The 12,669-nt window shown below is 41.6% G+C and overlaps 1 protein-coding gene across 16 annotated transcripts in view; it reads right to left on the reverse strand.

Annotated features, from left to right (window-relative positions):
• Positions 1-12,669, reverse strand: part of DLG2 (discs large MAGUK scaffold protein 2) — a 1,136,581-nt gene that overhangs the window by 908,273 nt on the left and 215,639 nt on the right. For 14 of the 16 annotated variants that reach the window (XM_087895794.1, XM_087895787.1, XM_087895810.1 and 11 more), the window contains one exon: positions 2,085-2,156. In XM_087895794.1, the coding sequence (XP_087751920.1) occupies positions 2,085-2,156 (72 nt within the window). The remainder of the gene's footprint in view (positions 1-2,084; positions 2,157-12,669) is intronic. The other 2 variants (XM_087895792.1, XM_087895785.1) reach the window with 1 other exon arrangement.

The following is a 12,669-nucleotide window of genomic DNA, read 5'->3' on the forward strand; positions in this document are numbered from 1 at the left end:
TTGCTCTCACCTCACTTCAGTTCTTCAAATACATAAAATTATTCAGGTAAACATTCTGTTTTTGGGGAAAAATTTACCCTTGATATCAAAAATGATATCCAGAACAGTATCCTACAACCATAGTCATTTTCTACTCCCGTGTGCAGACGATAAAAGTAAATAAGTTTGGCTAATAATTTATCAATGAACTTTTTTTTTGCCAGTATCCTTTGCACGTTTCAACATTAGTTGTACCTTTCCTGATTGTTATAATAAATTATTATTATTATTATTATTATTATTATTATTATTATTATTATATAATGTTATAATACAATATAATTATAATAATAATAATAGTCATAAGCATGTTCACTGATTAGTCATATCTGGTAACTTTTTTTGTGCTTAATATTTCTGATCAGTTTGTACTGCAGTATTGTGACCTTCATACCAATCTATAACAACATTTTAAAAGCTTCTCTGTAAATCCTTTGTTAAGATCAAAGATTTTCAAAGAGAAGGCCAGCAAGGGAGAATTTATTGGTATAAGTATATAAAATGGTACAACACTAATGTTTTTATGTAACATGTCTTATTTTAGCTAAACTAAACTACACAACAACCTGTTTCCCCAAAAATAAGACATCCCCTGATAATAAGCCCAATTGGGCTTTTGAGCACATGGCAATAGGGCCAAGCGCTTATTTCAGGGTTCAAAAAAATATAAGACAGGGTCTTATTTTCAGGGAAACACGGTATCACATTGTTGGAGTGCAAATATTGTCTTTCAGTGATGGTTCCCAAAACTTTTTAAACATTAGATCAGTCACACAAAAATATGGAGATGTCAAGTGTATTTATCTAATTTCAAGGATTGTTCCTGTGTTTATACCTATCCAAATTGCTCTATTTTCATCATAAAATGGTAAAATAATGGTTTAGAAATCCTGAAGAATCCAGGATCAATTTTTTTTAAAACACCAACACATTTCCTGCATATAATATTTTTGGTCACGGAAATAAATCAGACAACTTTACAATAGGCTGTTTTAGAAATCAAAATTTACACACCTCCAATGTGGCCCTTTGAAACTTCTTACTTTGGACCAGAGATTCAACTGCTTCACACTAATCAAGTACCAAAATTCAAACTTCAGCTTTTCAGGAACACATTTTTAAGTGGGTTGCACAGCATATTGACGTATCAGTGATAATACTTCAACCAACTCTTATTTGTGTTAACAGAGCCATAAATCACACTCAACTTAATAAGACATTAAATGCACTCTGTGCACAAATTTGCAGCTGCAGCCTCTGAGATTGGAAATGGGCCATCTGAATTACACATAAACAAAAGTATAGAGAATCACAAGAGTTGAAAACTATTTTTTTCCCTGTGAACTTATGCTAGCCATCATCAGCAAAACATTTACAGGTTTTTTTCCAATTCTAGTTTAGTGGTGGTCCTTGTTTAACAACCGCTTGTTTGGTGACCATTCAAATATACAATGTCGCTGAAGTAGTGGTTTGCTTGGATTTGTCTTTTTGGTAACATACCCATGTAATCACAATTTGTGGCCTACTCTGCTGGATTCCCTCTATCAAAATCAATGGGGAAGCCAGCAGGAAGTCGAAAGTCAAGGTTACATGAGATCTTCGCTTAATAACTCACGTGGTCCTTGCTTAATGACAGCAACCAGGACTGCCAGAATTGCTGTCATTAAGTGGCATGGTCGTATGTTTTTTTTTTCCGATTTACAACCGTTCCACTTAAAGCAACAGCTTCCGATTCGTGTTGTTGAACAAGAACTGCCAGTAGTGACAACCAGCAAACTGATATTCTGCAGATTGCACGCTTACAAAGAATTAGGAAAACTCAGAGCCATAGCAAAATTGCTAAAGCTAAATTTCAGAAGGAATCTATACAGATCGGTGTCGGTCAGGCCCCATCCATTGTGGGTGGGGATGCTTCTTTGAGAACATTTTTTTATTTTATTTTACTATTAGGTCCTTGTGTCTATTTCTAGCATACATCCGTTTCCGTCTTTCTTTCAAATCATCACACCAGAGAAGAAGAAAAAAATTGAAATGTTCTGACTTACAGAATGTTGAATAGGCAGCCATCCAGGCGATTCGACTGAACATTTGTGGGCAGGACATCTTGTGTGACTCTGCTGCAAACAAATAAAAGACAGGTTTGTGTAAAATTATCTATGCACTGGATAAGAATGACTTACATCAGGGGTGTCAAACTCGATTTCATTGAGGGCCGCAACAGGGTTGTGTTTGACGGGGGGGGAGGCCAGGGGGCATGACCAGTTCAACGTCGCTTCTGTTGGGGTCACCTGTGGTGGCCCAAGCACTCTGCCAGCGAAAACAGAGCTGCGTTTTCGCTGGCAGAGGGGTACAGGAAGCCATTGCGGCCAAAAACAGAGCTCAGGACAGCCGCATGCAGCCCCCTTGAGCTCCGTTTTTGCTGGCAGAGGCACCACGGGCCGGTCCTTCACTGTTTCCAGGGCGGCCCCGCAGGCCAGATCTAAGCACCCCACGGGCCAGAATTTAACACCCCTGCACTAGATAATCAACAGAGACCAACCTTTTCTAGAACTTTTCGACCATATCTGAGCCTGTTCTGATTCAATGCTATCTATTCGGACTGGAAATGGCTTTTGATTACCTATCAGAATAACAGAACAACAGAGTTGGAAGGGACCTTGTAGATCATCTAGCCCACCTCCACCCCCATCCAAGCAGGAGACCCTACACCATTTCTGACCGATGGCAATCCAGTCTCGTCTTGAAAAGCTCCCAGTGACGAAGCTCCCACAATCTATCAGGTTACGATGTCTATGGAGACTCTCAATCATCCAGGTCATGGTTATCCCAAAGGTATTTTTTCAAAAGGCAATTGACCTTTCTTGTTTTGTTTTGTTTTTCCTTGAAGACATTTCATTTCACTATCCAAGAAGCTGAAGAAACCTCTTGGACGAGAAGCGAAACCTCTTCAAGGGAAAAAAAACAAAACAAGAAAATCTAGTTGTTTTTTGAAAAACACCCTAGGGCAGAGGTCTTCAAACTTGGCAGCTTTAAGACTTGTGGACTTCAACTCCCAGAATCCTCCAGCCAGCTATGCTTCTGGGAGTTGAAGTCTACAAGTCTTAAAGCTGCCAGTTTTAAGACCTCTGCCATACGGACTACCAAGTTAGGATATCTCCAGGTGGCAGCTTCTCTATATGATTCTGTACGTTAGAAGTGTCCTCTGCTAAGGTCAAGAAATACTGCAAGCATTTTATTTTGTTTTATTTTAATCAATGTGCATCACTTCACGCTTATTTACCTGGAACAGCATTTGCTATTTTGAAGCCCATCCTCTCCAGTTTGGAAGGATCCTTTTAGAGTGCTTCACCATTCTTTATTAATTTACTTTATCGACAGGAGCAATTTGGTACCCTCCGTAAACATGGCCATCTCACCGTTAATTCTAACTCCACATGAAATTCAATGGTGAAAAACGTAAGGTTCTACATTTAGGCAAGAAAAACAAAATGCACAGGTACAGTATATGTGGTACCTTGCTCAATAGTAGTAACTGTGAGCGGGATCTTGGCATTCTAGTGGACAATCACTTAAATATGAGCCAGCCGTGTGCAGCAGCTGCCAGAAAAGCCAACACAGTTCTAGGCTGCATCAACAGAGGGATAGAATCAAGATCATGTGAAGTGTTAATACCACTTTATAAGGCCTTGGTAAGGCCACACTTGGAATATTGCATCTAATTTTGGTCGCCACGATGTAAGAAAGATGTTGAGGCTCTAGAAAGAGTGCAGAGAAGAGCAACGAAGATGATTAGGGGACTGGAGGCTGAAACATATGAAGAACAGTTGCAGGAACTGGGTATGTCTATTTTAATGAAAAGAAGGACTAGGGGAGACATGATAGCAGTCTTCCAATATCTCAGGGGCTGCGCAAAGAAGAGGGAGTCAAGCTATTCTCCAAAGCACTTGAGGGTAGAATGGGTGGAAACTAATCAAGGAGAGAAGCAACCTAGAACTAAGGAGAAATTTCCTGACAGTTAGAACAATTAACCAGTGGAACAACTTGCCTCCAGAAGTTGTGAACGCTCCAACACTGGTAGATTTTAAGAAGAGATTGGATAACTATTTCTCTGACGTGGTGTAGGTTTACCTGCCTAAGCAGGGGGTTGGGCTAGAAGACCTCCAAGGTCCCTTCCAACTCTGTTATTCTGAATTCAGATCATTTATCAACACATTAAAATGCACCAATGTCACTATGGGTATCTCATCTCTTTTCAGAATTATCCCTTTGTCTGTTCTGACTGTTTTCTATTTTTTAGCCCGTCTTTGCCAATCCTTGAGAGCATCTGCCCCCTTATCTCACAGCAGCTGAGTTGCCCAAAGGCCTTTGATGAGAGATTTTTATCAAAGACTTTTCAAACTCTCCATGCATAGAATATCTATCGGATCGTTCTTGCTCAAAGAAAAATCCCAGATGCCAAAAACACGAGAGCTTCCAAGTTGCGGTATCCAAATTCAGCCTAAAAATTACATCGCCACCTTTCCTGTTCCGGTGGCTGCTAATGAAGTACCAGAAAGCTTTGCCAAGCTACTGATATTAGAGGTAGTCCTTGACTTACGACCACAATTTTACGACCCCAAAATTTCTGTGGCTAAGCGAGTGAACTTTGCCCCATTTTACAACCTTTCTTGCCACGGTTGTTAAGTGAATCACTGAGGTTGTTAAGTTGGTAACACAGCTGTTAAGTGAATCTGGCTTCCCCCTTTGATTTTGCTTCTCAGAAGGTCGCAAAAGGGGATCACATGACCCTGGGTCATAACTATGAGTCGATTGCCAAACATCTGAATTTTGATTACGGATGCTGCAACAGTTGTAAGTGTGAAAAATGGTCATAAGTTCACTTTTTTCAGTATCGTTCAGTGGTGAGTTACTACCGGTTTGTCCCGGTTCGGGCAAATTGGTAGCGGCGGCGGGAGGCTCCGTCCAGACATCATCACGGATGCTCTGCGCATGTGCAAAAGGTTCTGCGCATAGGCAGAAGCGCCACGCGCAAGTGAGCTCACAGTTCTGAACCGGTAGCGAAGGTAAGTGAAACCCACTATTGGTGCCGTTGTAACTTCGAGCAGTCACTAAATGAACTGTCATAAGTTGAGGACTACCTGTAGTCCTGGATACTCCTTTTCAATATAAGACACATGTGTGCAAAGCCATTCCATAGAAAATATAATAAGGGGGGAAAATACTCTCTCCATTTGAAGTTTCATTCTATGTTATCCCTGCAGCTCATTAATGTGGGATCAGTTGGAATCTAAAAGAATGAAACATCATTTAATATCCAGCTTCCTGCAGATAGAACACATTTCTACTCTACAAAGGACAACATGAACATTTTCCTTGCTGTTAATCGTATTTATCCAAAGACAATGAACCGGCTGAAATTAATAAAATCACGGGCAATTCCGTAATTGAATTGTAAACGCTCGAGATGGTTGAGTTCTGTTTTCTAATTACGCCATAAACTACCCCGTGTGATCAAAGAGATAGGAAATTAATATTCTACACCAAGGCTGAGATCCAACTTCTGGTGTTTTAGCTAGAAGATATTCAATGCAGCATGGAGGGCGAATCATAGATTTAAATTTATCGCGAGACCCCAAGAGGGTTATCCTTAGCTTCTCGTTCTCAATTAGCAGCAATATTAATTACATGCCAGCAAGTCAAGTTCAACCTCTAATGACATATGCTCCCCATTGTATTACTGCCTAAATTATATTGTTGAGATAAAGGGAGCATGGTAGTAAACAGGATTTTTTTAATGTAGGATTGGAAATGTGTCCTTCACTGTGATTTCCAGTTCACAGATCTTGGCATTCTAACTCTCTACATTCCCAGCTTGAAATATAACCTTTACGAAAGGATGCCAAATGCTCTTAAATTTGGGACATCCTGTGTTTCTTTACTTGATAGAAAAATGCCCATAATTGAAGAACTACAAAACGTATCTTGAAATGTATTAACTACAGTAGTCCTCAACTTACAAAGTCAATGTTTTGTTTAATGACCGTGTGTTCCACTTAACAACTGCAGTGATGCACTCAACAACAGTGGCAAAAAAAAAGAGTTACAAAATTGGGCGTGACTCAGCTAACCATTATCTTGCTTGCCAACAGAAATTCTGATCCCAGTTCTGGACATAAGTTGAGAACTACCTATAACAGTGTTTCTCAATCAGAATTCCAGCTGGGGAATTCTGGGAGTTGAAGTCCACAGGTCTTAAACTCGCTGAGATTGAGAAACACTGACCTATAATAAAAGAGACATCAGACAGAGAGTCCTTGATTATGGTTTATGGATTATGGTCCTCAGATATGGTTGAAAAATCCTAGAATTGGTTGGACTAACATAATCAGACATTCTTGATCTCCTCCCTTGGCACAAGCTCTTGATTTCCTCTTGCTGGCAAAATTTTGCTTAAATAAAGTACAGGTAGTCCTTGATTTACGACCGTTCATTTAGTAATTGTTTGAAGTTAAGATGCTGAAAAAAGTGACTTATGAGTAAGGGGTGGGCTTCAAAAATTTTAGCAAGAGGTTCTCTGCCCGGTTGCTGGGTAGGCGTGGCCATGGTGGGCGTGGCCTAGTCGGCCTCCTGCGCCATGTGGGGAGGGGCGTTTTTGCCCTCCCCGGGTTCTGGAGGCTTTCCTTAAGCCTCCAGGAAGGCAAAAACAGCCTCCCCAGGCTCCGGAGGCCCTCTGGAGGCCGGAAACGGGCCCGTTTCTGGCCTTCCCGAACTTCCGGTAGGCCCATTTTTTGCCCTCCCCAAGCCTCCGTGTGCGCCCTGACTTACCTGCATCCAAAACGGGCCGTGTGGGGAGTCCTGGGAGGGGCGGGTGGGGTGGGCGGGGCCAGCCAGGAGTGGGATTTGAGGGTTCTCCAAACTTCACAGAATGTTAGCTAGAGGTTCTCCTGAACCCCTGCAAACCCCCAGCAGCCCACCCCTGTTATGACCAGTTTTCACACTTACAACCATGGTCACGTGATCAAAATTCAACTGACTCATATTTACAGTATAACTGTCGCAGTGTCCCTGGGTCATGTGATCATTTTCTGCGACGTTCCGGTAAGAAAAGTCAACGGGGAAGCCGGTTTCATCGTTTCATCTCAAATTAATGCAACGGGGTACCAGTCATTAGTTTTTATACTTTTTGTGGGACCAGACCTAACATGGATACGTCACACTTTTTCAACACAACACATGAAGAAACAACTCATTGAAAATCAACCTTTCACACAATGAATGCTCCAAGAAATGTTGACTATGGCTGACTCTTGCTTTCTACATTTTGATATCTTAACCTCTCGTCTGGACTACTGTAACACTCTCTACATGGGGCTCCCCTTCAGGTGCACCCGGAGGCTCCAACTGGCGCAGAGTGCGGCCGCGCGGGTGGTTATGGGAGCGACGTGGAGTTCCCATGTAACACCTCTCCTGCGCGAGCTGCACTGGCTCCCGGTGGTCTTCCGAGTGCGCTTCAAGGTTCTGGTTATCACATTTAAAACGCTCCATGGCTTAGGACCTGGTTATCTACGGGACCGCCTGCTACCACCAATAGCCTCCCACTGGCCAGTACGCTCCCATAGAGAGGGGCTCCTCCGGGTGCCGTCGGCCAAACAATGTCGACTGGCGGCCCCTAGGGGGAGGGCCTTCTCTGTGGGGGCACCTACGATCTGGAACGAGCCCCCCGGAGATACGGAGGATCCCGGATCTGCGCACCTTCCGTCGCGCGCTGAAGACTTTTTTATTTCATCAATCTGGCCTGGCCTAAATCTTCTCCCCTTTTTAAATGTAAATTTTAATTAGTTTTTAAATTATGGGGTATTTTAAATTTGTTCAGCCAAATTATTTAATTTGTTTTTATTCTATTTTAAATTTTTGTATTTATGTGTTTTATCCTGTGGCTGTTCACCGCCCTGAGTCCTTCGGGAGTAGGGCGTTATAGAAATTTAAATAAATTAAAATAAATTAAAAAAATACAGCTGCTTAACGCAAGACCCAAGCAAAGGCCACTGGACTCTCAAAAGGCTGCTCTGAATAGGCAGTTCTAGAAAAAGTCTGTAACTTCACTCAAGGTATTATGTGCAGGAATGTCTGCGGAGATTCTCAGTCATCCTGGTCACGGTTATCTCAAAAGTGCTTTTTCAGCCCAGCTGGCTTTTGAAAAAGCACTTTTGAGACTTTACGTGGAGGAATTGTCAATTTCTGAAAGGGCAGAGATGAAGACATTGGAATAAGCAATACAGCTGCAATGTAACCGAAATCATGGGGATTAGGAAGGCTGCATTAGAATAGAATAGAATAGAATAGAATAGAATAGAATAGAATAGAATAGAATAGAATAGAATAGAATGGAATGGAATGGAATGGAATGGAAGGGAAGGGAAGGGAAGGGAAGGGAAGGGAAGGGAAGGGAAGGGAAGGGAAGGGAAGGGAGCAGAGCGGAATGGAACTGAACCCAATAGAATGGAATGGAATGGAATAGAAAGGAATGGAATGGAATGGAATGGAATGGAATGGAGCAGAGCAGAGCAGAGCAGAAAGGAATGGAATGGAATGGAACGGAACGGAACGGAAAAGAATAGAACGGAACAGAACAGAACAGAACAGAATTTATTGGCCAAATGTGATTGGACACTCAAGGAATTTGTCTACAGTGCATAAGCTCTCATTGTACATACAAACAACACAGTGGTAAGTCATAAATCATAAAATACAATCATAAATCATAAGATGCAAACAACAATTGATAAATCACAATATACTAATAGGAAAAGGTAGTAGGAAAGATGAGAGGTGAAAAAGATGAGAAGATGAGATTATCCAATTATTATCAAATTCTGAGAATATTATCCAATCTGTTATCCAATAGATTCCTCCTTATGTTCTTACATGATAATAATTTCACCAGCAAATGAACACATCTTACTTGCACATGGCAAAACTCTACATAGGTATTAGCTTCATAGCTATTACGGTAGTCCTCAACTTACAACCATACATTTAGTGACCATTCAAAGTTATTATGGTGCTGATAAAAGGGACTTATGGCCGTTTTTCACACTTACGACCATTGCAGTATTCCCGTGGTCACATGATAAAAAAAAAAACCAGACAGTTGGCAACTAATTCATAGTTATGACGGCTGCAGTGTCCTGGGACTGTGTCAGTGACCATCTGACAAGCCAAAGTCAATGGGGAAGCCAGATTCACTTAACAGCTACGTTGTTAAACTTAACAACTGCAGCAATAAACAACTTTGGAAAGAAAGGCCATAAAATGGAACACAACTCTTCTTTTTTTTTATTTATATGCCGCCCTTCTCCGGAGACTCAGGGCGGCTTACAATGTGCTAAGCAATAGCCTTCATCCTTTTGTATATTTATACAAAGTCAGCTTATTGCCCCCACAAACTGGGTCCTCAATTTACCTACCTTAGAAAGGATGGAAGGCTGAGTCAACCTTGAGCCTTGGCGAGATTCGAACCTGCAGTAATTGCAGGCAGCTGATCTTAATAACCAGCTTAATAACAGGGTGCCTTAGACCACTGTACTACCAAGGCTCTTAACAACTGTCTTGCTTAATAATAGAAATTTTGGGCTCAATTGTGGTCATAAAATGAGGACCACCTGTAATCCAATAATCTAGTTTTGTATTCCATCCCAATGAATTGATTGTACTTGCCCCGCTAAGATTAACTGAGTTTCCTTATTCTCTCTTACTTCTGACCTGTATTTAGAGCCATGATAGAAAGCTGCATATCATGCTATTTAAAAAAAAAATTAACCATGAAACTGAAATCTGCAAAATCCCACAGGCAACAGAGCACCGAGAGGCATTTTCCCCATGACGCTACTTAATTCTGCACTTTACAGAAAAAAAACCTACCTCTCTAAAAAAAAAAAGCACATTTCTACAATTTGCCAGACCCTATTCATAATCCCATTATAGCTTCAACGGTACAGCTATTCTGTAACTCCATATATAGATTTCTGTAGCAATCTTAAATATAATGTTTGTGATGTGCTTATCCAATATTGCCATTAATATTTCCTTCTCCGGGGGGAAATAGGTTCGCCTAAAAGATTCCTCGGTTCAGTTCACAACTATTTAAACTCAATAGTTATTTCCTTAAATTAGCCATCCCTAATCTGGATCTCATCCAAGGGTGTGGACTTCAACTCCCAGATTTCCTTAGCCAGTGCTGCCAAACTGAAGAATTCTGGGATTTCAAGTCCACACAATGGAGGTAGAGAAAAATTGAATTTTACATTATAGTTAACACTTGATTGTTTTACATAGAATAATAGTGTTTTATTTATTTATTTATTTATTTATTAACATAATTTATATACTGCCTGTCAGCACTTCAAGCTGCATTTACTCTAGTGCTGACATAAGAAGGAGAAGCGGAGGCGTCTGGAAAGGGACGTTTGACTTTTCACCTACTTATTTTCCCTGGAGATAATATCCCCTAGGAGATGGGATGGGAGGGGGGAAATTCCTTTGAGCTGGAGCAGTAGATTAGGGCTAAAGTGACTTGGAAGATGGCCAATGAGTGCAGGGGAGTGGGGAACAGAAAGGGAGGGTTTGGGGTCTGGAAGTCAGTGTTGGCTACGATGGAGTCGGAATAGAATGTCGTGCTTAATAAATGGGAGTTTTTTCATCAAAGACTTTGTTTGAAATGCAATTTATTTGAGACGACCTCGAAACCTGACACCGCCCTTCTGGAAGGAACCTTGGAGGTCTTCTAGTCCAACCCACTACTCAAGAAGGAGACTCTATATCAGTGATGGCTAACCTTTTCCAGACCGAGTGCCCAAAGCATGCATGCATGCGCCCAAACCCCCAAGATGTAATGTGCGCACAGCCCCGTGCATGCACCCCTCACATGCGCATGCTTCCACCCGCACGAGCCCCACCCCTCACACATGCTTTTGTGGGGGGCCCCGCATGTGTCCCCCCCCCACATGTGTGGCAGAGACCCAACGACCAACTGGCCAGTGGGAGATGTGTGTGCATACGCAGCGGAGCTGATCTGGGTCAACGGCTCGCGTGCCACAGAGAGGGTGCTGTGTGCCACCTGTGGCACGCATGCCATAGATTTGCCGTCATGGCCCTATATCATTTCAGACAAATGGTTGTCCGCTCTCATTTTTGAAAGCCTCCAGTGATGGAGCACCCACAATTTCTGAAGGCAAGCTATTCCACTGGTTGATTGTTCTCACTGTTCGGAAATTTCTCCTTTGTTCTAGGTTCTTTCTTTGGTTAGTTTCCAACCATTGTTTCTTTCCTTGTCTTTTGATGCTTTGGAAAATAGTGTGACACCCCCCCCACTTGTCTTTGTAGGAGCCCCTCAAACATTGGAATACTTCTATCATGTCATCACTAGTCCTTCTTTTCACTAGATCAGACATACCCAATTCCTGTAACCGTTCTTCGTAAGTTTTCTTTTACTTATACTGCATCTTTTTCTTCTCTCCTGAACATTTATGTGAGGTAGGAAAATCTTAGTTTTGGGCAGTTGTTTTGAATAGAATAGAATAGAATAACAGAGTTGGAAGGGACCTTTGGAGGTCTTCTAGTCCAACCCCCTGCTTAGGCAGGAAACCCTACACCACTTCAGACAAATGGTTATCCAACCTCTTCTTAAAAACTTCCATTTTTTGACAGAATATATATATCATATATATATCAGGCAGTCTTCAACTTGCAACCACAATTGCACCCCAAATTTCTGTTGCTAAGTGACACAATTGTTAAGTGAGTTTTGCCCCATTTTACGACATATCTTGTCACAGTTGTTAAGTGAATCACTGCCTTCATTATTTGCCTTCATTATCCAGTGGGATCAATACGTTCTTTTTTTTTCCAAAATATCTTTTTGACATGGATACAGTGGTGAAATTCAAATTTTTTTACTATCGGTTCTATGGGCATGGCTTGGTGGGCGTGGTGTGGCTTGGTGGGCGTGGCAGGAGAAGGATACTGCAAAATCTCCATTCCCACCCCACTCCAGGGGAAGGATACTGCAAAATCTCCATTCCCATCCCACTCCTGGGGAAAGGATAATGCAAAATCTCCATTCTCATCCCAGAGGTGGCATTTGCTGGTTCTCAGAACTACTCAAAATTTCCGCTACCGGTTCTCCGAACTACTCAAAATTTCTGCTACCGGTTCTCCAGAACCTGTGAGAACCTGGATTTCACCCCTGCATGGATACTACTTTGAGTGACTATTAATGTTTTCTCTAATGTCTTCTTCACCATGTTTTTCTAACATTTTCTGCCAAAAAAATTGATTTTTTTTTAAAAAAAACCCAATCTCCCTCCTCAGCCCACTGAGGCAATAATCATTTTTTTCCCTCCTTTTTTTACCAGAGTCCCAATTTTCCCTAAAATGCCCTAGAATAATGCAACAATCAAGGCGTATATAGGAGGAAATTGGTAGCTAAGTGGAGAGAACTAATTGCCATGCGTAGCTCTAAGCCGCTCCAAGAAAACCCAACAGCGTGGATATCTTTTGAATCAATTCCTCATTTCTTTCATTCATTTCTTGCCTTTGGGGTTTTTTTCATTAATTTTCCAAATAAACGCA

This window comes from Pantherophis guttatus, chromosome 5 (genome assembly GCF_059756535.1).
Source record: "Pantherophis guttatus breed Tessera chromosome 5, ASM5975653v1, whole genome shotgun sequence".
NCBI classification, from domain to species: Eukaryota; Metazoa; Chordata; class Lepidosauria; order Squamata; family Colubridae; genus Pantherophis; species Pantherophis guttatus.